Here is a 24,881-nt window from a genome sequence, read left to right on the forward strand (position 1 = left end):
GGGAAGGTTAGGTTAGGTATTAAAGGCTTGATTATACCGAATAAAATGTTTTTTATTTTCACATAAAAACAGCATGTAAAATTTGAAAACAAAACAGATAATATAATATAAACAAAATAAATACATAAACTAGTAAGATACAATGTTGACTTTTTAATAGTTTGGTTTTTCATAGCTGTACTTTACATTGTTTAAATGCCTTCAGACTATTATGAATGATTGAACACAAGCTTAAATATCTAATTGACAGGGAGTATTTACACGTAACTCTCATTTTGAGTGGAATATGCCAAAAATGAGTCCAACAGCTTTGGTTCCACCAATTCCTGGCAGTCTTGGACGCTTAGGACTTTGGTACCGCAGGCTTCCGCTATTTTTCTTAAAGTAGCCTAAAAAAAAAAACAAAAATCTTAGGAATTAAGATCCTTGCATCAACTTGGCAACTCTGGTTAAAAAGAACGTTTAGATTCTTGTAAGGTATCAAAATATTAAACAAACAAGGTAACCACTTTAGTTGTTGTTATTTGGAACGTATTTAATATTTATTAATTAAATAAAACAACAATTGTACTTAATTATGTTAATGGTAAACTAAAGGTCTATTTACACCCAGCTACAAGTGCATATTACTACACCGACCATTAAAGGCGATAGAGTAAAACATGAACTCAAACATTAACTTACCAAAGCTGCAACCAAGACGGCGTCGCTACCAAACCTCAATTTCTTCTCCCGGCATAGTCGGACCAACCTCTCGACCCCGCCCAGTTCCGCCACCCTCGTTGCCGCCCCCACGTTACTACAGAGCCGCGATAACGCGATGACGCTCTTCTGCTGCAACCGCCGCTCCACGTCCTGCTCGTTCGGAACCGCCACGAGGGGCGGCCTCAGAAAGTGCAGGAGGGCGGCCACCGCCTCGTAATCGGTCAGTTGGTCGCGAGCCGCCTCCAGGGCGGACATGTTGGCCAGCAACGTTGCCACTTGCTCGTACAAGTAGACGCTCGCCATGGGTCCGCGTTGCTTGACGGCGGTTAGTAGTACGGGGGCGGTTTCGTAACGGACTAGGTCCGGGATGCACGTTTGATTGATCGAACTGAGATTGGCGAGGGCGGCGGCGCATAGCAGTAAATTCTGGCAACATTTGGTCGAGGCGCAGAATTTCGTAAGAGAGAGACAGAGCGACGCGGAGTAGTCTTGAAGGCCTTTGATCTAAAACGGAGAGATTTTTGTTTTGGAATTTCGCTTGCTAGTGCACGTTTAACCGCCCACTCAAATTAAGTCAATATTTGAGGCCAGATGTCACTAGGAGCATTATGCTCGCTTGTCATATTAGACAACATTTATACTCAAATAACCCCAACATTACAGAAAACTATCATTTTGCACATTGCAATGTTGGTTCTTAAGAATCATTATCTTTATGATTTCTCCATGATGTTTCAGAAACTTTTGTATCTGTTTTAAAAAATGTTAAAATTCAATATATTTTAAGAAGATTCAAACGGGAATCGTACGCTGTATACCTCTAGACCACAAACATTCTCAAAATTACCCAGTTTACACGTGAAATTAATGCGCATTAGAGGCTAATGCGAATTAATGCAAAAGCGCTTTGGCAAGTGTTTACACAACAGTAATCATTAATCATTCATCAGAACCTCAAATGGAAACAACATGTGTTAAGGTTAACTAATAACATTAAAAAATTAATTCGGAACTTTTATATGATTGGGGAAATTCCAGCTGAACAACTTTGGATATGTGTTTACAGAGGTCTTGTGAAGCCTTTATTAAGATATGCGCCTGTAATAGGATGGGAAAGTTCTTACAAAAATTCATTAAAACCTTTAAAAACAATCCAAAATTACTTCTACAAGTCTTTTTGGCAAGGATAAAGTATTGCCAACATCCATGAGCCCTGAAGATGAATTAAATATAATCCGAAACGTTGGCTAAAAACAAATAGTTTTCTTTAATAATTGATCAATACACTCACAAAATACCACTTCTAATATTAAAATAGAATTCAACTTAAAAGCCCCATTCAACTACTTACCGAATGATTATCTTCTAACCAAGGGGCGGTGACTTGCGCCAAAAGAGCGACAGCTTCGCTCCTCTCCGGCTCGGGCTTCTGATCCTGCTCCAAAGTATCAGACACGATCTGAACCCCCGAGAATTTCTCGAAATGCCGGATCGCGACTGCGTTGCCGCACATCGTGCTCAGGGCCCTCAATATGAGGGTGCGCACCGAGGAACCGTCACATTTTTCACACAAAATCAAAAGTATCGGGATGACGTCGCACTTAACAAACATTTCGATCAGATGGGGGTTTCTGAGGGCCACCGAGGTGATCCCCGTCAGGGTCGCCCTCAGGTCCAGATCAGAAGTGGGATCCTCCAGTTTGTCCACCAGTTTTTTCACCTCGTTTAGCACGATTTGTCGTTGATTCGACTCCCATTCGGCGAACAGTTCGGCGAGCAGTTCGAGCGCTTGCTGGGGGTCCGAGGTGGTTCGGATCCGGTCGTGGAGTCTCAGAACTTTGGAGGTTATGTGTGCGGTGTGGCTCTTTAGAAAGTCGACAATGTTGCCGGCAAGGCTTTGAGTTAGTGGATGGATATGGTCGGATTCTCTAAAAGTATACTGAGTATTAGAATTGAGAACAGTGTAAAGAAATTTTGATACTCTCAAAGGCTATTTGATACTGAAAAAAATGGCTAAACGGGTTGGCCAAACTTTAAAAATCATGTTAATATTAATTGTTGAGTTGACATATAAAACTTTATTTCAATAAACATAAGTAGAAATTTTCTGCAGATGTACGTTTAAAATTTAGGAAATAATTATTTTAACCAATAAGTCGTTTAAATTAATTTTTACTTTGTATTAAATACGTAAGAAAAGTAACATTTTCAGGCGATCCAGAATGACTTTTGACCCTTACAAGACGATTACAAGAGGAACATCTCTTTCAACAAACAAATTCTCCTCGAAAATGCTTAAGTTCTCTAATATAGTTCAATGAATCAGATCTTCTATTAAAGTGGTTGTCTCTTAAATAAGACTGTTTTCACATAATCTCCATAGGAAAAAATTAATGATGGTTAGATTAAGACAAACAAGCAGGCCATTCTATTGAACCAGTTTGTCCAAAACATTGACTTGAAAAGTCATCTAGAATACACATTAACTGATTCTTCTGTTTTTCAAGTATCAGAGGTTGAATGGTGGTATTCCGAAGGTATCATCAATGGATTATTTTTTTTAAAACCTTAGATTATATCTAGGTTAAATATTCACGAGAAGTTAATAAGTAGGTACTATATTTTTAAATTCGCGTATTGATATTTAGTGCATGGATTTCAATAATTTTTTTTTGTTCTTTGAAGAGCCCTTGGAGTATCCTAGAAATCAATAATTACAACATTTTAGCCACTAGAAACCAAGATATTCAGTTGCCAATAAGAAACAAATTATTTTATTTCTTCCAGGCACTCCAATGACAAAAATGTCAATAATTTAATTTTTACTATATGGATTTCAATCATTTTTTCAGTAGTTGCTTGTATGACTTTTGGAGTATCTTAGAAATCAATAATTACAACATTTAAGCCACTAGAAATCAATATATTCAATTGCCAATAAGAAACAAATTATCTTATTTCTTCCAGGCACTCCAATGACAAAAATGTCAATATCTTGATTTTTACTGCATGGATTTCAATCATTTTTTCAGTAGTTGCTTGTATGACTCTTGGAGTATCTTGGAAATCAATAATTTGAACATTTTAGCCACTAGAAATCAAGTTATTCAGTTGCCAATAAGAGACAAATTATTTTATTTCTTCCAGGCACTCCAATGACAAAAATGTCAATATCTTGATTTTTACTGTATGGATTTCAATCATTTTCTCAATAATTGCTTGTATGACTCTTGGAGTATCTTGGAAATCAATAATTTGAACATTTTAGCCACTAGAAATCAAGTTATTCAGTTGCCAATAAGAGACAAATTATTTTATTTCTTCCAGGCACTCCAATGACAAAAATGTCAATATCTTGATTTTTACTGTATGGATTTCAATCATTTTTTCAATAATTGCTTGTATGACTCTTGGAGTATCTTGGAAATCAATAATTTGAACATTTTAGCAACTAGAAATTAAATTATTAAGTTGCCAATAAGAGACAAATTATTTTATTTCTTCCAGGCACTCCAATGACAAAAATGTCAATATCTTGATTTTAAGTGTATGGATTTTTGCATTATTTTCAAAAAATGCTAAAAGTAAAGTTAGGTTAGAGCTGATAAGAAATTGACAGAGACAACCATATTACGGCTTCAGCGTGCAAACAAAGGATAAAATCATAGGCTAACGAGAGAATTTGTCTGGTTATTCTATGATAGGACAAATAATGGATCCAAAAGGGTGTCATAATATTCTCCTTTGAATATTCATTGAATATCATTTGGACACTATTCAGATATCCATGGTATAGCTGATTTGTCCAAAAGGGGACATCCATTGGATATCCAATGGCGCCTCAATTTAAGGGCGCTACCTGGGAGTTCACTCAAACATTTCCTAGAACTACTACTGAATATGTTATTTCAACATGTTAATCTTTGGTTCATTGAAGAGTTCCACACAGTTAAACCAATAATGGTTTTCACTCATTGACAATTAAAGAAAACACATGACTTACCCATTAAGGCTCCTATAGTCCATCTCGATACACCTGGAGTGTGAGAGGAGACCCCTCAAAATAGTTGTGGCGCACGCCGCCAGATGTCCCACCCTCTGGCCCAACTCCCCACTGATCGACTTAAATTGCAATGACGTCATACACTCCTGCTCCCCATTTAATCTCGCCTCCTCAAGCCAACGCATCACCGCCTTATCGTCGACCGTCACCCCGTCGGTACAAACCGGTGGAACTCGACCGTGGTGGAGGTACTCCGCCCGCGGTGTAACTTTTACCCTCATATTCCAACCCTTGTTGGGGGTGGAGGTGTACCCCAACCTCCCGAAATCCTCAAAGAGGTGCTCTAGTTCGCTTTCGCTCGAAGTGGAGTTGAAGGAGGTGACCGCTTCGAGATCTTCCTCGGTGGTGTCTTGGTGGAGAAGGAGGGACTCGGGGGCACTCCGGAAAAAATTGGGGGTGTCACGGGGGGGAAGGGGGACGCTCTTGGTGCCGGAAATCTCGCTGCTGGTGTCGTAATCGCGTTGACAACTGTTTTCTTCTTCTTCTTCGGGTGTTGTGTCGTCGCGGTATGTGGTGCCGTGTTCTGCTGCCGCATGATTTGAATGTTGATCAGTTGATTTTGGTTCGGGGAATTCGTGGCGCTTATTGTTCGAGGTGAAGAGGTTGCGGCTCACTTTCGGTGAATTCTTAATGAATCTGTATGAATGAAATCCCATCAGGCAATAAAAATTAAGTAAATTAAAAAAAAAAAAGAACTTACCTGTTTTTCTTCGGGGGTTCAGTATAGGGCGGCACATAAACCGTGGAGAATTTTTTCAAAAAGTGTGGTGAACTTTTCCTTTCACTTTTCACGAGTCTTTGGTCGATGTTTTCTTTGACCGGGGTGATTTTCTCTTTGAAGTTGCTACTCAGGTTGGGATTATTGCCATTCGTGTCCGTGAGTGAACCTTTGAATATATTCTTGGCGATCTGCCTGTTTGACACTTTTTTTGGGGTCTGTACGTTATTGTTCTCTTCTTCTATCACTTCTTCTTGACCACCTTTTTGGACCGTTTTCCTATAAGGAATGCATAAATAAATCTCTTCGCTTTCTGACATAGACAACCTTTAATTTATTTTTTTCTTTTCAAAAACCAATTGATTCAGTTCGGCAAGAAAAAAAAACGCAACACGCATTACAAAAATCAAGTGCCACATAAACAATAATTGGGTGACTCCAGAGCATACAGGTTTAATTAAAAAAACGGATGTGTTATATAAAAAAATTTAAAAATATCCTGAAAATTCAGTTTTAGAAAGTGACACAAAAAACACTGATTCTAACGACATCAATATAGCAGAACTCATTATAGAAGACAAGCTGACTTGTAATAAATAAGAAATAGTACAGGGCCTTAATCAATCTTCCACCTTAAATCTAGTGCTGCCCCAGGTCATGATGACATAACGGTTTTGGACCTCAAACATTTACAAAATCACATTCTCAGTATATTAGTTAAATGAATTAATAATGTACTGTTCAGTAGGTATATTTCTTGAAATAAATAAATAAATGTACCTCTCTTTATCCGTGTGTTGTGGGCTTCCCTCAGCATCGGAAAACCCGGAATCTTGACTTCCGGGACTCGAAGTCACTTCCCGGAACTCTAGACTTTCACTACCCCACCACACCTTGCTGGGACTTCGCTTAAAGCTCATTTCAACCTGACTTCCTAAGGTTTCCTAAACAAATTAAGGGTTTACCTATAAGCCATGTAAAATGGGTCAATTATACTACGTTTACACGAGTGTAATAATTTGTACTTTAGTGCCTATAATAGGTACGAATCAAGTAGCGCATGTAAACATCGTTTTATGTACATACACTTAATATGGCAATTTACCTTCGGTGATTATTGCATAACACAATTGTGAGGATAATTAGGTATTTATTTGTAAAATTACCCCAATTAAATCGATGAAGTTTTCGGTAACCAACAAACCCATTTTTTGCATGCATTTTTGGGCGTGGCTAATGCGGGCGCCATCTTGGAAAAACTGGTACAAAAAAAATGGCGTCCATGTTTTTTTCTCAGTGTAGTTGCACTACTTAAAATAGTAAACTTAATTTTCCTTTTAGAAAATGTTTACCTTAAAGTGCCCCCTCGATACGTTCTATTTACATTGTCGTTTTTATGTAGGTGACTAACCCCATTCTGTTTGTTTTATAAATATTTCTAGAGTGATATGATAGATGATAACATCAGGTGTAATTTAGGATTGTAAAATAAATATTTGTTAGTTCCCATTTAGGAGATCAATCAATGCTGTGAGTCAGCCTAACATAAGTTCAAGACGGTGTACTTCGTTATTTCAAATGGGACACCCTGTATATTATTACATTTTTGGATTGTTTTTGATTATTATTACATTTTGGACATTTATAGTTCGGTAGAAAGGTTTTCGAGATATATGCAGTTGAAAATCGTCACTTTTTTGACTTTCAAGATCTATAGAGCCAAGGCTATTTCGGTATAGAGAGAAATTTTTTGCACTTTTTATTTTAGCTTAAAATCAAAAGATCTTGGATAGATTTTTGATTTTTTTAAGCAACTGTCAAATTGACACCTGTCAAATGTCAAAATTTAAATTTCTAATAAAATGTCAGTAGATATCTCTTAAAAAGTTATTGCAGATAACTTAAACCCGTTTCTCTCTATCTTAAATAGTTTCGGCTCTATAACCTCCAAAAGTCAAAAATTTCAATTCACTATAACTTAAAAACTATTCGACCAAAGTATGGCATGTGACCCATCAAATTTCTCAGAATTTCACGTAGAATCTAAATATGTAATAATATTTAGGGCGTTCCACTTAAAATAAGAAAGTTCCCTGTAATATCTTAAAACTAGTAAGCTTGGCAACATTGCATATTTAAAATTTCCAAACAATAATGTTCAAAACCATCGTACGTGTGAAAAAAAAATTATTTGTTCCTATTTAGGAGGTAGATCCGTATCATAAGTCAGTCTAAATAGATTCAAGACGGTGTAACTTCGTTATTTCAAATGGGACACCCTGTATATTATTACATTTTTGGATTCTACGTGAAATTTTAAGAAATTTGATGGGTCACATGCTATAGTTCGGTAGAAAGGTTTTCGAGATATAAGCAATTGAAAATCGTCCTTTTCTTGACTTTCAAAGGTTATACACAGCCAAGGCTGTTTGGTATAGAAAGAAATTTTTTGCACTTTTTATCTCAGCTGAAGATCAAAAGATTTTGGATAGATTTTTGATTTTTTTAAGCAACTGTCAAATTGACACCTGTCAAATGTCAAAATTTTAATTTCTAATAAAATGTCAGTAGATATCTCTTGAAAAGTTATTGCAACCAACTTAAAACCGTTTCTCTCTATCTTAAGTAGTTTCGGCTCTATAACCTCCAAAAGTCAAAAATTTCAATTTACTATAACTCAAAAACTATTCGACCAAAGTATGGCATGTGACCCATCAAATTTCCCAGAATTTCACGTAGAATCTAAATATGTAATAATATTTAGGGCGTTTCGTTTAAAATAAGAAAGTTCCCTGTAATATCTTAAAACCAGTAAGCTTGGCAACATTGCATATTTAAAATTTCCAAATAATTAGGTTCAAAACGATCGTACGTGTGAAAAAAAAATTATTTGTTCCCATTTAGGAGGTAAATCCGTACCATACGTCAACCTAAATAGATTCAAGACGGTGTACCTTCGTTATTTCAAATGGGACACCCTGTATATTATTACATTTTTGGATTCTACGTGAAATTCTAAGAAATTTGATGGGTCACATGCTATAGTTCGGTAGAAAGGTTTTCGAGATATAAGCAATTGAAAATCGTAATTTTTTTGACTTTCAAAGGTTATAGAGCCAAGGCTATTTGGTATAGAGAGAAATTTTTTGCACTTTTTATCTCAGCTGAAGATTAAAAGATCTTGGATAGATTTTTGATTTTTTTAAGCAAGTGTCAAATTGACACCTGTCAAATGTCAAAATTTAAATTTCTAATAAAATGTCAGAAGATATCTCTTAAAAAGTTATTGCAGAAAACTTAAAACCGTTTCTCTCTATCTTAAATAGTTTCGGCTCTATAACCTCCACAAGTCAAAAATTTCAATTTACTATAACTCAAAAACTATTCGACCAAAGTGTGGCATGTGACCCATCAAATTTCTCAGAATTTCACGTAGAATCTAAATATGTAATAATATTTAGGGCGTTCCATTTAAAATAAGAAAGTTCCCTGTAATATCTTAAAACCAGTAAGCTTGGCAACATTGCATATTTAAAATTTCCAAATAATTTTGTTCAAAACCATCGTACGTGTGAAAAAAAAATTATTTGTTCCTATTTAGAAGGTAGATCCGTACCATAAGTCAGTCTAAATAGATTCAAGACGGTGTAACTTCGTTATTTCAAATAGGACACCCTGTATATTATTACATTTTTGGATTCTACGTGAAATTCTAAGAAATTTGATGGGTCACATGCTATAGTTCGGTAGAAATGTCTTCGAGATATAAGCAATTTAAAATCGTCCTTTTCTTGACTTTTAAAGGTTATAGAGCCAAGGCTATTTGGTATAGAAAGAAATTTTTTGCACTTTTTATCTCAGCTGAAGATCAAAAGATCTTGGATAGATTTTTGATTTTTTTAAGCAAGTGTCAAATTGACACCTGTCAAATGTCAAAATTTAAATTTCTAATAAAATGTCAGAAGATATCTCTTAAAAAGTTATTGCAGAAAGCTTAAAACCGTTTCTCTCTATCTTAAATAGTTTCGGCTCTATAACCTCCAAAAGTCAAAAATTTCAATTCACTATAACTTAAAAACTATTCGACCAAAGTATGGCATGTGACCCATCAAATTTCTCAGAATTTCACGTAGAATCTAAATATGTAATAATATTTAGGGCGTTCCACTTAAAATAAGAAAGTTCCCTGTAATATCTTAAAACCAGTAAGCTTGGCAACATTGCATATTTAAAATTTCCAAACAATAATGTTCAAAACCATCGTACGATGGTTTTGAACATTATTGTTTGGAAATTTTAAATATGCAATGTTGCCAAGCTTACTGGTTTTAAGATATTACAGGGAACTTTCGTTATTTCTAAGTGGGACTCCCTGTATATTATTACATTTTTGGATTCTACGTGAAATTTTAAGAAATTTGATGGGTCACATGCTATAGTTCGGTAGAAAGGTTTTCGAGATATAAGCAATTGAAAATCGTCCTTTTCTTGACTTTCAAAGGTTATACACAGCCAAGGCTGTTTGGTATAGAAAGAAATTTTTTGCACTTTTTATCTCAGCTGAAGATCAAAAGATTTTGGATAGATTTTTGATTTTTTTAAGCAACTGTCAAATTGACACCTGTCAAATGTCAAAATTTTAATTTCTAATAAAATGTCAGTAGATATCTCTTGAAAAGTTATTGCAACCAACTTAAAACCGTTTCTCTCTATCTTAAGTAGTTTCGGCTCTATAACCTCCAAAAGTCAAAAATTTCAATTTACTATAACTCAAAAACTATTCGACCAAAGTATGGCATGTGACCCATCAAATTTCCCAGAATTTCACGTAGAATCTAAATATGTAATAATATTTAGGGCGTTTCGTTTAAAATAAGAAAGTTCCCTGTAATATCTTAAAACCAGTAAGCTTGGCAACATTGCATATTTAAAATTTCCAAATAATTAGGTTCAAAACGATCGTACGTGTGAAAAAAAAATTATTTGTTCCCATTTAGGAGGTAAATCCGTACCATACGTCAACCTAAATAGATTCAAGACGGTGTACCTTCGTTATTTCAAATGGGACACCCTGTATATTATTACATTTTTGGATTCTACGTGAAATTCTAAGAAATTTGATGGGTCACATGCTATAGTTCGGTAGAAAGGTTTTCGAGATATAAGCAATTGAAAATCGTAATTTTTTTGACTTTCAAAGGTTATAGAGCCAAGGCTATTTGGTATAGAGAGAAATTTTTTGCACTTTTTATCTCAGCTGAAGATCAAAAGACCTTGGAGAGATTTTTGATTTTTTTAAGCAACTGTCAAATTGACACCTGTCAAATGTCAAAATTTTAATTTCTAATAAAATGTCAGTAGATATCTCTTGAAAAGTTATTGCAACCAACTTAAAACCGTTTCTCTCTATCTTAAATAGTTTCGGCTCTATAACCTCCAAAAGTCAAAAATTTCAATTTACTATAACTCAAAAACTATTCGACCAAAGTATGGCATGTGACCCATCAAATTTCTCAGAATTTCACGTAGAATCTAAATATGTAATAATATTTAGGGCGTTCCGTTTAAAATAAGAAAGTTCCCTGTAATATCTTAAAACCAGTAAGCTTGGCAACATTGCATATATAAAATTTCCAAATAATTATGTTCAAAACCATCGTACGTGTGAAAAAAAAAATTATTTGTTCCTATTTAGGAGGTAGATCCGTACCATAAGTCAGTCTAAATAGATTCAAGACGGTGTAACTTCGTTATTTCAAATAGGACACCCTGTATATTATTACATTTTTGGATTCTACGTGAAATTCTAAGAAATTTGATGGGTCACATGCTATAGTTCGGTAGAAATGTCTTCGAGATATAAGCAATTTAAAATCGTCCTTTTCTTGACTTTTAAAGGTTATAGAGCCAAGGCTATTTGGTATAGAAAGAAATTTTTTGCACTTTTTATCTCAGCTGAAGATCAAAAGATCTTGGATAGATTTTTGATTTTTTTAAGCAAGTGTCAAATTGACACCTGTCAAATGTCAAAATTTAAATTTCTAATAAAATGTCAGAAGATATCTCTTAAAAAGTTATTGCAGAAAGCTTAAAACCGTTTCTCTCTATCTTAAATAGTTTCGGCTCTATAACCTCCAAAAGTCAAAAATTTCAATTCACTATAACTTAAAAACTATTCGACCAAAGTATGGCATGTGACCCATCAAATTTCTCAGAATTTCACGTAGAATCTAAATATGTAATAATATTTAGGGCGTTCCACTTAAAATAAGAAAGTTCCCTGTAATATCTTAAAACCAGTAAGCTTGGCAACATTGCATATTTAAAATTTCCAAACAATAATGTTCAAAACCATCGTACGTGTGAAAAAAAAATTATTTGTTCCTATTTAGGAGGTAGATCCGTATCATAAGTCAGTCTAAATAGATTCAAGACGGTGTAACTTCGTTATTTCAAATGGGACACCCTGTATATTATTACATTTTTGGATTCTACGTGAAATTTTAAGAAATTTGATGGGTCACATGCTATAGTTCGGTAGAAAGGTTTTCGAGATATAAGCAATTGAAAATCGTCCTTTTCTTGACTTTCAAAGGTTATACACAGCCAAGGCTGTTTGGTATAGAAAGAAATTTTTTGCACTTTTTATCTCAGCTGAAGATCAAAAGATTTTGGATAGATTTTTGATTTTTTTAAGCAACTGTCAAATTGACACCTGTCAAATGTCAAAATTTTAATTTCTAATAAAATGTCAGTAGATATCTCTTGAAAAGTTATTGCAACCAACTTAAAACCGTTTCTCTCTATCTTAAGTAGTTTCGGCTCTATAACCTCCAAAAGTCAAAAATTTCAATTTACTATAACTCAAAAACTATTCGACCAAAGTATGGCATGTGACCCATCAAATTTCCCAGAATTTCACGTAGAATCTAAATATGTAATAATATTTAGGGCGTTTCGTTTAAAATAAGAAAGTTCCCTGTAATATCTTAAAACCAGTAAGCTTGGCAACATTGCATATTTAAAATTTCCAAATAATTAGGTTCAAAACGATCGTACGTGTGAAAAAAAAATTATTTGTTCCCATTTAGGAGGTAAATCCGTACCATACGTCAACCTAAATAGATTCAAGACGGTGTACCTTCGTTATTTCAAATGGGACACCCTGTATATTATTACATTTTTGGATTCTACGTGAAATTCTAAGAAATTTGATGGGTCACATGCTATAGTTCGGTAGAAAGGTTTTCGAGATATAAGCAATTGAAAATCGTAATTTTTTTGACTTTCAAAGGTTATAGAGCCAAGGCTATTTGGTATAGAGAGAAATTTTTTGCACTTTTTATCTCAGCTGAAGATCAAAAGATCTTGGAGAGATTTTTGCTTTTTTTAAGCAACTGTCAAATTGACACCTGTCAAATGTCAAAATTTTAATTTCTAATAAAATGTCAGTAGATATCTCTTAAAAACTTATCGCAGACAACTTAAAACCGTTTCTCTCTATCTTAAATAGTTTCGGCTCTATAACCTCCAAAAGTCAAAAAAACAAAAATTTCAATTTACTATAACTCAAAAACTATTCGACCAAAGTATGGCATGTGACCCATCAAATTTCTCAGAATTTCACGTAGAATCTAAATATGTAATAATATTTAGGGCGTTCCATTTAAAATAAGAAAGTTCCCTGTAATATCTTAAAACCAGTAAGCTTGGCAACATTGCATATTTAAAATTTCCAAATAATTATGTTCAAAACCATCGTACGTGTGAAAAAAAAATTATTTGTTCCTATTTAGGAGGTAAATCCGTACCATAAGTCAGTCTAAATAGATTCAAGACGGTGTAACTTCGTTATTTCAAATGGGACATCCTGTATATTATTGCATTTTTAGATTCTACGTAAAATTCTAAGAAATTTGATGGGTCACATGCTATAGTTCGGTAGAAAGGTTTTCGAGATATAAGCAATTGAAAATTATAATTTTTTTGACTTTCAAAAGTTATACAGCCAAGGCTGTTTGGTATAGAAAGAAATTTTTTGCACTTTTTATCTCAGCTGAAGATCAAAAGATCTTGGATAGATTTTTGATTTTTTTAAGCAACTGTCAAATTGACACCCGTCAAATGTCAAAATTTTAATTTCTAATAAAATGTCAGTAGATATCTCTTGAAAAGTTATTGCAACCAACTTAAAACCGTTTCTCTCTATCTTAAATAGTTTCGGCTCTATAACCTCCAAAAGTCAAAAATTTCAATTCACTATAACTCAAAAACTATTCGACCAAAGTATAACATGTGACCCATCAAATTTTTCAGAATTTCACGTAGAATTTAAATATGTAATAATATTTAGGGCGTTCCGTTTAAAATAAAACAGTTCCCTGTAATATCTTAAAACCAGTAAGCTTGGCAACATTGCATATTTAAAATTTCCAAATAATTACGTTCAAAACCATCGTACGTGTGAAAAAAAAATTATTTGTTCCCATTTAGGAGGTAAATCCGGACCATATGTTAGCCTAAATAGATTCAAGACGGTGTAACTTCGTTATTTCAAATGGGACACCCTGTATATTATTATATTTTTGGATTCTACGTGAAATTTTAAGAAATTTGATGGGTCACATGCTATAATAGTTCGGTAGAAAGGTTTTCGAGATATAGGCAGTTGAAAATCGTCACTTTTTTAACACAAGATCTATAGAGCTAAGGCTATTTGGTATAAAGAGAAATTTTTTGCACTTTTTATCCTAGCTTAAGATCAAAAAATCTTGGATAGACTTTTGATTTTTTACGCAACTGTCAAATTGACACCTGTCAAATGTCAAAATTTTAATTTCTAATAAAATGTCAGTAGATATCTCTTAAAAAGTTATCGCAGACAACTTAAAACCGTTTCTCTCTATCTTAAATAGTTTCGGCTCTATGACCTCCAAAAGTCAAAAATACAAAATTTTCAATTTACTATAATTGAAAAACTATTCGACCAAAGTATAACATGTGACCCATCTTATTTCTTAAAATTTCACGTAGAATACGTTAATATAATAATATATAGGGGGTCCCATTTAAAATAAGAAGGTTGCCAATGATTTCTTAAAGCCGATAGGCTTGGCAACGTTGTATGTATAATAACTTCAATTTATTTATATATAATAACTTTAATTAACTTCAATTATTAATATACAAAACCATCGTACGTGTGGTCTCGGCAATAAAATAAAATTATCATTATTTAATAATTTTTGTCATGAATCATCATATAACAATAAGCTTAATTATGCAATAATTAAAACATACATACCTCGGAGTAAATCATTTCTACATTAAGATAAACAATAATCGTTAACCGCAAAATTAGAATATGTGAGTCAACACGAGTGAGACAAAAAAATATTTTTTTTTATAAAATTTCCACGGCACACTCCGTTTAAAACTTAGCGCATATTCGAAAAACGACCCATCTGTTTAAAGACCCATAAAGTCACCCCAAGAACCGCTACCGTGCGACTATACCAGCCGATTAAAAGGAAGAATATAGAGTAGAGTGCGACCCCCCATTTATTTTACATGTCTGCACATCTGTCCACGTGATTTTACCGGGCGATCTTAGCGAGGCTCCCTCGTATTAAATCACTGGGAGTATACCGGGGCAGGTGCAAAAGTACACAAGTAGGCTTCAAAAATACGTCGATCTGTTCTTCTTTTTTATTACATTTCTAGGTCGACTTGATGTCGGTCAAATCTATTCTTCCAAGCCTCCTTGACTAAATTGTAAAACTCGACAGCAATAATATAGTCATGGCACCCTTGATTAGGCATTTCAATGGCTCACAAACAGAATTGCTTAAGTAGCAATATAAACGAATTATTGTTTGTTTGTTGAATGTTTACCGCAACTATTAACCAAAGCAGTAAACCACATAAAACGGAAATATTTATTGATGACCCGGCACGTTTTCGGGATTAGCGAGCGGAACAAGCGGGTGGTGTGCGGCCAGGTGTGCACGTGCCAACAACACACGAGGGAGGGTTGAAGATATTTCACCGAATCAGTCTGTAACGGACACCCAGAGGCGTCGAATAATTAATTTCATTTTTAATATAAATGTCAGCTGTCATAGTATTCAAGTTTGGCAACGTCGCAGTGTGTTGGATGTCACTTGTCAATTTTTAAAATGCACAGTTTATTTTCAAACTGTTATCCGCCGCCTTGATTAATGTTTTTCCGTATGCTGATCTAGATTAAAACGCCTTGTCGCCTTAAAAGTGATAAAACAATAATAAAACGGTTGCGATATTCACATTATAATGCAATCGGTGGTACTGAGTCAGCTGTTTCCCCGTAAATGTTAGTCAACACCGGGAGCCTAGTCAGCAAATATTTTTTCCCATGCCATAATAATAAAATGCCACCGGTTTATTGTTCTCGATGGGAATTTAATCAGCAGATTGATATTTATTAGACTGGAAGACAAGGATTTGCTTTAATGGCTGACCAAGCATATCTTAAACAGCAGGAAAAAAACGGAAGATTTGTCAACATTGTTGATTTTTAAGCCCTTTTAATTGACAAATATCCCCGTCCCTCCAATGACTAACGTGTTAAAACCACTTAAAGAGATGAATCAAATCGTGAATTAACAATGCCACAATAATTACGTCTTTTACAACCGGTTTCTTATTCGCGTGACTCTGTTGTAGATCATTATTCAGCAGGAATTCCTTGCAAGGTTGAATCACTTCCTTCTTTGAAAATAGATGCTGCGTGACGCCACTGCAACATCATCAATCACTTTGAACTTTTTAAGCGTTTAAAGCTAATAGCGAAAAAGGAACTTTTTTCAAATTTCCCGCCAAACTGTGAGGTTTCCGATGACCGTTCGGACAAAATGGCCGCCGTAAACGTCAAAATAATTTTGTATTAACAGGACAAGGGAGTATACATACGCATATTTGTCATCATTGAAGAGTTAGAATACGGTAACAACCCTTAATAAATCGACTAAATCGGTTTGAAGTGGCCATCTTATCAAATTCCATTGTGTTTTATGTTGTAACGTATTCCAAAGATAGTTTGATTATCGGCAAAGGCGGTTAATTAAATTGTATCTTTTATCATATTGTTAGAAGAGGCTTACAACAACATATGTATATATATAGGTATTTTTAATATAATTTTTTAATAAATTTCTAATAATTCAAATTTTCCCGCTAAGCTGTTACGTTTCCGTTAAAGCATCACTTGACAGTTCGTAAAAATGGCCGCCGTAAACGTCAAAATAACTTTATATTTACAGGATGTTTTGAGGGTCACCAAACGTACAAACGGGGGACTCATATGGATTTTAAGCATCATAGAAAACTTAGAATATGGTAACAACCCTTAATGAATAGATTAAATGGATTTTACGTCGCCATTTTATAAAATTCCATGGTATTGCCAGCTGACGTATTCCAAAGGTAATTTGATTAGTAGCAAATGAGTTAATCAAATTGTATCAGTTATATGCTAATTTTTAATATAATTTTCTGTAATAAATTGAGGCTCTATGGTGCCCCATTAAAGATTTAATCTTCAAGAACTTAATTACAATAATTAACGAGAGCCGCTTTTAATTAAAAGTACAACATACGCCCGTCCACTCGAAAACGCATTTCAAAGTAAATAATCCGGTTTCAAAATTAGAATTTAGTTAATCTACGAAATGTGCGCATGTTTTACAGCAGGATATACTTCACTTAATTACGCCACTTCTGCAGATTAATCGATTCTGCGGCCAGGAAATGGATTTTTGAGAATAATTAATCCTTACATATATCTCCCTCTCCCTCGCTCTCAATGGATTAGGAAAGCAATTTTAATTTGTTTTAAAGACAACCATATTATATGAGTCACATAAGAAAATTCTATGTGTTTTCTATACAAGTTGTAAAGCAATAAAAGGCATTCAAAGCAGGTTAGTCATTCCAAATTAAGGCGCTTTGTGCATAAGTGCCATTGTTGACTTCCTGACAAAAGCCGAAACTATTTCAATTAGTTTAAATTTTAATATTCACAAGGCGCGAGCGTTCTAACGATATAATGATTTACTGTACTTTTATTGCGTTTGAATTCTTCCTGCTAATAAACCAATTATTGGCAGTAGGCCTCGATGAGTACCTATAGGCGGCCATGACAGTAGCTGTCAAAAAATATTGACAGCTGTCAAATATCATAAGTTTCAACATAAATTTTTATTTTAGTATTTTTGTTTATCGGTTTAAGGTTCTCTCTCTCTCCCTCTCATAACTCCTGTAAAAATCTTTTATTTAATACATCGTTATTTATGGGCGTGTTTACAGGCGGCTGCAAAAGGAAAACATGGCTGCCAAATACGGAAGATATTGACAAGTGACAGCTGACAAACGTCATATAAGTTTCAACATAAATTTTATTATTTTTGTATACCTACGATTGATTTAAAGTTCTCTCTCTCTCTCTCTCTCTCTAGGAACTCCTGTAAAAATCATTTTATTAATTAATTAGTCCAACTGAATTGTCACGTTGGTATCATAGTAGCTATAAATATTTAGTGTTTGTTTTAACGTTACTAATGGAAAAACACCCCATAAATACGAGGTCGCGTGTCCGACATTTGTGATGGTTCCGAAGAGTGGACAGTAAAGAACCAACGAATAATAAAAAAAAAAATTAGAACGTTGACCGTCTAACCGTGAAATGTAATTTTATAAATTAAGTTATCGGTTGTCTTTTTATAGGATATTAAGCGCGTGCACGACCATCTTAAAATCCATTAAAATTCCAAAATATCTGTGTTTCTTTAAAATTATTACGCAATTAAATTGGCGTCTAATAACATTATGGTGAAAAGTGAGGTTAGAGAAAGTAAATACCCTATTACATGTAATTGCAAATAAATTCATTCAATTATCATTACACACGGAGACCGTTAGATGATGTGAATAAAAATATACCCAGTGTAGCATAAAAAGCATATTCGCAAGTCCACCCTGTATCTCATTTATTTTTTAAATATTTGTTCATCTAACGGTCGAAAAATCATGACAAAGCACACCGAGGACGTGTGTCGAGAATTACCGGTAATATATAGGGGAGATATGAGTGAGAGTACACAAATTACTATAAGGGGGAGATAATGATCGTGAAGCGCCTTTAAAAGGGTATAGAATAATATTCACGGGTTTGTTACAGTCCAAAATTGCACTCAAAGACGTATTCTTGGTTGATTTTTATGACTTCCGGTTGTCATTTTTGACAGCTGTCACTTGTCAACATTCCGTTCGTTTGGCGGCCATATTCGTCATCATGGCTTACTGCGTCACTAAATTCAATACCATTAATTATTTTAATATTAAATTATCTTCCTAAGAAAGTGAGAAAAATTGAATTTTAAACCTTTAGTATATACAATATGTATGGGGAGCGCATCTTGCGGAAGGACATCTGCCAAAATCATTCCATACGGGTGCATATGGACAAATAATAAGGGTGTAACCCAGTGGCGTACCGATAATTTTTATTTCGAATATTATCGTTTAATTGAATATGTGGTAACCTACACCTACATTACTATCTTCTTTAAACCCCAATTAAATATTTCATAGTGTACTTAAAATTCCCTTATCATTTCGGAATTATTAGGTATATGAGGTGAGTTAAATATTGACCCAGTTTCGTAACCCTGTCTAGTATGACTGTATAAAGAATTCGAAATAAATAAAGGTTTGAGTGTTTTATTTAACGTTAAAGTGTCTTAATAATTAAACAGAAGAACATCGAATTTAATTAACCGCGTGGGAAACGTTTTTAGCCAAAAAAACATCTATATAATACATGGTCATTTCTTGTACTTAGGCCACTTAACAACTGACCATTACTTAAGGCGGTTTAAGTGAAAAATTATAATTACTATAAAAGCAATTAGCTTCTTTTCTAGTCATTTAATTACTATGATGCAAACTTTCCTTTTTAATATTATTATAATTTAAAAATTCCTTCATTTTGAATTTGCTTTAGCTGTCATGTTAACGTCAAAAGAAAAATCTATTTTTCCAAGCCGCCTTGATTATACTAATTGACTGTTTTAACAAAGTCATGGCACACTAGATTGAAATTTAAAAATACGTAACGTATATTACTGATTGATAAAATTTAACTGTTTAAAAAAAAAACAAAAAATCAGACTCGTATAATTTTTAAATAAGTTTTCTTAAAATTAAAGCCTTACCTACTAATTCCTATGGGAAAAGCATAAATCCAAAAATGTCCACTAAATACTTTAAAAATACACACAAAAAGTTTATCATAACAAGCACGTTTTTTAAATAAAAAAATATAAATAAATTAATTTAAATTCTTTCTTATGATATTCGGCGTTCTCGCGCGCCAATACACATGTATACATTCAAATGTTTTAAATTTCCAAGCCTACTACTTTACCAAGCATGCATTTAGTAAACAATAACGCGAGAGGGGGGGAACCTGATTCATACTTTTTAACGCTTCCATTGGTTGGAATTTAAAATACCGGGCTTTATGGGATGTTTAAATTTGAAGGGTGAGATTTTTTTTCTCTTTGTTTCGCACCCTTATGTTCGATCGGTATTATATAAAAGGGGGTGAAATAGTTTAACGTCTATGAGAAAAAATACAGTTGTTCCTATAAAGACATTTTTTCAATTGAAATAATAATAAGAAAAAAAATCAGGAAGTTATATCATTATTAGTTTTCAATCTTGGGAAAATAAAAAAAAAATATCCCAGGAACCTAATTCTTTTTAGTCGTTACGGCAACGTCGCTACACGCATTTACTCCATAAGGCAGGGTTGCCTTATCGCTGAAATTTGATTGGCTGCCGGCTCTTGAGCTAGTCAAATGACTAACTTTCATTTTAACTTAATACGAAAAACCCCGCTTTTATTAGGCTTCAAAAATATTTAAAACAACACCATATATATTATAAAACTCTTATAAATTTAAAAAACGTTTAATTATAAATTTTTTATAATTAAAAGATCGTTGCTTGACCGGAAACGCAACCGGGCTGTCATTTGTCACTACTGTCCGGCGGCCATTTCCTTTCTTTCGTGTCAACTGCGGAAAAATGACGACCCCAGCTACTACTAAGGTAAATATTAATTAATTCGGGTTTTTCATTAAAAATACCCAAAAAATTGCATTAAAATTAACGTCTAATCGTGTATGTTTTAGCCTAAAAGGGAACCAATCCACGCCGTTCAGGTGTTCGGCAGAAAAGTAAGTTTAAATTCCTTACTAACCTCAATCTTTGGCATGCTTTTCTCTAGTTTTTCGGTTTAAAGGTATTTTTTATGCCACTCGTGCCCTAAAACGAGTGTTTTCTTTAACATGCGAACCCTTTAGTAGTGTTGAGGCTTTTTTCTTAAAACTTTCTTCACCATAAGTTCACTTAAACTTTAAATTTTCAACTGAAATTTTTAGAAATCGGCCACCGCAGTAGCTTACTGCAAGAGGGGCCGCGGAGTGCTCAGGGTCAATGGACGCCCCTTGAGCCAAGTCGAGCCCAAGATGCTCCAAGACAAGTTGCAAGAACCCATTTTCTTGTTAGGCAAGGTATGGTTTAAATTTACCCTTAATATAATAAAATTTATACTTAAATTATGATTTTCTGATGATCCTTTTATCCCGAATATGATTGGCTTACGAGTCATGAAATCAAACTTAGTCTGATATTTGTATTCCATTCAATAATTGCCAAGAACCCACATTATTCATTGAGTTCACAGTAAGTGTCTTTTTTAGGATAAATTCTCTGCCGTGGACATCAGGGTCAGAGTAAATGGTGGTGGTCATGTATCCCAAATATATGCCATCAGGCAAGCCATCTCAAAGGCTCTGGTCGCTTATTATCAAAAATGTAAGTTGTCACTACCGGTTTATGTAAATTTACTTGACTTTGTTACGTTTTTCTCTTTTAAGATGTTGATGAAGCTTCCAAAAAGGAACTTAAAGACATCCTCATCCAATATGACAGGACTCTGTTGGTAGCTGACCCACGTAGGTGCGAACCCAAGAAGTTCGGTGGTCCAGGTGCCAGGGCTCGCTACCAGAAATCTTACCGTTAAAATTTTTTTTCTTTATTAAGTTCCAATAAAACTGGCTTATTTTATAAGTTAAATTAAATTGTGTCTTATTGGGGCCCCCCAGGGATTTTCTTTTATTAAATATTCTAAATTTTTCCCCATTTTGGGAACTGGTGCAGAACTGTTAAGGAGAAAACTGATAGTAGCCCAGTGTTACCAGCATTGTTGCCAGGTTTGAAAAATAAAAATCACTTGAAATTTTAGTAAAAAGTTACTAATACTAATATTGTCTCATTTAAATATTATTTATTAGAATTAATTATATTGCTCGAGAAAAAATGTGAATCCTCGCATGCTGAGCTGAATCCAAGGTATGTATATGGATAAGATGTCTAAATGTGTTTTTTTAAACCTAGCACCAAGAAAATAATGCTTTTTTAGCTTTCTATAATTTGGTTATTATTTTGCTTAGCAGAAATTTAATATTGAAAAATAACTAGAAATGTGCAATTTATCGAAAGTTTTCACTAAAGCAGTTACAAAATCACTAGATCTAGTGATTTTTCAATAGACTTGGCAACATTGGTTACCAGGTCTGTGAAGAAATTCCCCAAATCTGGTGTTAAACAGTTAGTCAATGGGAACCCTGTTTTTTGCCTAAAGTCTAGGGACATTAACGTTTTTCACCTGGCAACACTGGTATGACATGACATTTCCCATCTGACATGACATGAGAGGCAATATTGCGGAAAATCCGCAAGAGTGAGAAAATGTTCGATTTTCCCACGAAGAAAACAGCAGAATCCAAACAATTAGACTGAAAATTAGGTCATTTAATTGTGTCGGCCGTATAATGATACCGACCCCGTTGGCTGTCATTTTTTTATTTAAGTTCCTTGGGGGGGCACACTGAAACACAATTGGGAACCTAAATGCCGCCTGGGGGGCGGCATACTAAGAAGGGTAAGTGGTTTTGGCCCCCCTTTAAATCGTTTGTCCCCTGACAACAAGCAACAAATTATTTAAATATATATTCGTAGAGTTGTGCGATGCTCAACCTGACCCAAGAGGTAGGAGCATGGGATACAGTCCTGCTAGATCCCCTCACTGAAGACACTTTTATTGGGAATCTTCAGCAAAGATTTCGGAGAGATCATATTTACACTTATATAGGCAATGTCCTGATTTCCATTAATCCCTTTAAAAAATTGGCTCTTTATTCTGCGGATCTTGTGAGCAATTATGTGAGGAGGGCCCCTTTTCAGTTACCCCCCCATATGTAAGTGATGCCATTTTTTACTGAATAAATTAGTCTTAGTGGATTTTTTTAGTTATGGGGTGGCAGAATCAGCTTATAGATCCCTTACAGATAAAGGGGAGAACCAGTGTATTATTGTGACAGGTGAGATACTAGCCTCATTAATTATTGTATTTTTAAGCTTAATTTGTAGGTGAAAGTGGATCAGGGAAGACAGAAGCGGCCCGAATAGTGCTTCAATTCTTAGTGTTAGTATCAGGAAATGCACCGGAAGTTAAACGAATAAAAGACAGTCTGGTTCAGGCAAACACTTTACTAGAGGCATTCGGGAATGCTAAAACAATGAGAAATGATAATGCTTCCAGATTTGTAAGCATACATTGATCTCTCAGATTAATCTTATAATGATTTGAGGATTTTTAGGGCAAATTTTTAGATATCGAGTTTGATTATAAAGGGGATCCCATCGGTGGACATCTGACCAATTGTGAGTATTTTTTATGATGTTTTGCACTCAGTTTATGCTGTTATATTTATTTGTTATGCTGCAGATTTCTTGGATAAGGTACTTTTTAAAGACTCACATTATTTATAGTGTTTTTTTTTTAAGTAAAATATATTTTTTTAAATTTAAGACTAGGGTAACCACTTTGGGAACAAACGATAGGAATTTCCACATTTTTTACCAGCTTTTGAGTGGGGCCGACATTCATCTTTTGAGTAAGTTACTTGTTTATTTATTGAAAAAGGCTTTTGGAGTAGATTTAACATGTTTCCTTATTATTTAGTGTTTTCCCACATAGATATTTTGATAATTCTTTTACAGTAGTATAAATGGCACCGCATAGATTAATTGTATGTATAAAGTTTCTTTTTAGTTGAAAAATTGGTTTTTTGAGAACAATTTTAGTTTTCAAAAAAATTTTGTTAAATAAACTTTCCAGTTTTTCTAAGTTTACTTGAAAACTTTTCAAGATACTTCAATTAAGTTTTTATCAAAGCAAAAGTGTTTTCTAAGCAATAATTTCATATATGAACCATTTTTGTAAGTTTAATATTCTCTGAGTTAGAACCAGTTTTGTCTCTCGAGACCCAATGATGGAAAAAATTGTACTCCTCTTGGACATTTCTGCATACAACTTCCTAGTTACTTAAGAATTTTTGATAATTCCTTTACAGTTGTATAAAGGGTACTCTTTAGATGAATTCTATGTAAGAAATTTGACTCTAGGTGAAAAATTGGTTCAACCCCGAAGAACTTCAGTGTCAAGATAATTTTTCCATTAAAATGTTCAGCTTTTTCAATATTACTTTCATACTTCTTGAGTTTCTTCAATGAACTCTTTACATGAAGAAAATTCATTTTCTCAAGAACAATTTCATATATTAACCAATTTTCTGGGTCTAATACATCCTCATCTAGAGCCAGTTTTTTTTAGCAATATTCAGATCCCACTCCATTTATGGTTTTTAAACATTTTCTTCTATAACTTTCAAGTTATTTAAGATAATCTGATAATTCCTTTATGGTAGTATAAAGTGTAGTCTATAAATTAATTATATGCAAAAAGTTTGACTCCAGAAGAAAAATTGGTTTAACCATAACAACTTTGGTTTCAAGATATTTCTTCCACAAAATTTTTCGCTTTATTCAATATTACTTTGAAACTTCTTGGGGTACTTCAATGAGCACTTTACTCAAAGAAAACCTTTTTGGTGAGGAACAATTTCATATATGAACCATTTTTCTGAGTCTAATACTTCCTCGCCTAGAGTCAGTTTTAGGGCAAATTCTGATTCAAATCAATTTGTCCCCTATAACAACATCCGTATCAATTTGTCCCCTATAACTTCCAAGTTATTTGATAATTCCTTTATGATAGTATAAAGGCCTCTCTTTAGATGAAATTTATGCAAAAAGTGTGACTCTAGGTTAAAAATTGATTGAACCACCAGAACAACTTTGGTTTCAAGATAATTTTTCCACTAAATTTTCCGAACTTCTCAATATTACTTGGAAACTTCTTGGGGTACTTCAATGAACTCTTTA

The 24,881-nt window shown here is 33.9% G+C and overlaps 3 protein-coding genes across 4 annotated transcripts in view; 2 read left to right on the forward strand and 1 right to left on the reverse strand.

Moving 5' to 3' along the window:
• Positions 1-31: 31 nt before the first annotated feature.
• On the reverse strand, positions 32-19,920 carry LOC126741193 (protein inscuteable homolog). 2 transcript variants are annotated; one of them, XM_050447544.1, is made up of 7 exons: positions 19,739-19,920; positions 6,267-6,430; positions 5,469-5,765; positions 4,709-5,404; positions 2,057-2,633; positions 685-1,209; positions 32-389 (listed from the first exon to the last, which is right to left on the reverse strand). In XM_050447544.1, exons 2-7 carry the CDS (start codon positions 6,404-6,406, stop codon positions 258-260), a joined length of 2,367 nt encoding a protein of 788 aa, XP_050303501.1. In that variant the 5' UTR covers positions 6,407-6,430; positions 19,739-19,920; the 3' UTR covers positions 32-257. The 2 variants fall into 2 exon arrangements, with proteins under 2 accessions (XP_050303501.1, XP_050303500.1); XM_050447543.1 differs by lacking the exon at positions 19,739-19,920 and adding an exon at positions 14,791-15,181.
• Positions 19,921-20,524: 604 nt separating this feature from the next.
• LOC126741489 (40S ribosomal protein S16) lies at positions 20,525-21,673 on the forward strand. The gene is made up of 5 exons (XM_050447911.1): positions 20,525-20,639; positions 20,723-20,767; positions 20,972-21,103; positions 21,293-21,407; positions 21,470-21,673. The coding sequence occupies exons 1-5, from the start codon at positions 20,616-20,618 to the stop codon at positions 21,613-21,615; spliced, it is 462 nt and encodes a 153-aa protein (XP_050303868.1). The 5' UTR covers positions 20,525-20,615; the 3' UTR covers positions 21,616-21,673.
• A 617-nt stretch (positions 21,674-22,290) lies between these two features.
• LOC126741490 (unconventional myosin-Ib) overlaps positions 22,291-24,881 on the forward strand; it is a 28,445-nt gene continuing 25,854 nt past the window's right edge. The window contains exons 1-7 of the mRNA XM_050447912.1: positions 22,291-22,536; positions 22,614-22,852; positions 22,905-22,975; positions 23,025-23,200; positions 23,255-23,318; positions 23,383-23,396; positions 23,467-23,551. Of these exons, the coding sequence (XP_050303869.1) occupies positions 22,623-22,852; positions 22,905-22,975; positions 23,025-23,200; positions 23,255-23,318; positions 23,383-23,396; positions 23,467-23,551 (640 nt within the window). The 5' untranslated portion in view covers positions 22,291-22,536; positions 22,614-22,622. The remainder of the gene's footprint in view (positions 22,537-22,613; positions 22,853-22,904; positions 22,976-23,024; positions 23,201-23,254; positions 23,319-23,382; positions 23,397-23,466; positions 23,552-24,881) is intronic.

The sequence above is a fragment of the Anthonomus grandis genome, chromosome 10, assembly GCF_022605725.1.
Source record: "Anthonomus grandis grandis chromosome 10, icAntGran1.3, whole genome shotgun sequence".
In the NCBI taxonomy this organism is placed as follows: domain Eukaryota; kingdom Metazoa; phylum Arthropoda; class Insecta; order Coleoptera; family Curculionidae; genus Anthonomus; species Anthonomus grandis.

What these genes read in the sequence shown, in the direction of transcription:
- LOC126741193 (XM_050447543.1), bottom strand. An exon ending in GGTTAGAAGATAATCATTCG is followed by an intron (nt 1,210 to 2,056) that starts GTAAGTAGTTGA and finishes TCTCCGTTTTAG; the next exon opens with ATCAAAGGCCTTCAAGACTA. An exon ending in CCGTCTTGGTTGCAGCTTTG is followed by an intron (nt 390 to 684) that starts GTAAGTTAATGT and finishes TTTTTTTTTTAG; the next exon opens with GCTACTTTAAGAAAAATAGC.
- LOC126741489 (XM_050447911.1), top strand. Translation starts at nt 20,616, where the DNA reads ATGACGACCCCAGCTACTACTAAG. An exon ending in CGACCCCAGCTACTACTAAG is followed by an intron (nt 20,640 to 20,722) that starts GTAAATATTAAT and finishes TGTATGTTTTAG; the next exon opens with CCTAAAAGGGAACCAATCCA. An exon ending in GGTCGCTTATTATCAAAAAT is followed by an intron (nt 21,408 to 21,469) that starts GTAAGTTGTCAC and finishes TTCTCTTTTAAG; the next exon opens with ATGTTGATGAAGCTTCCAAA.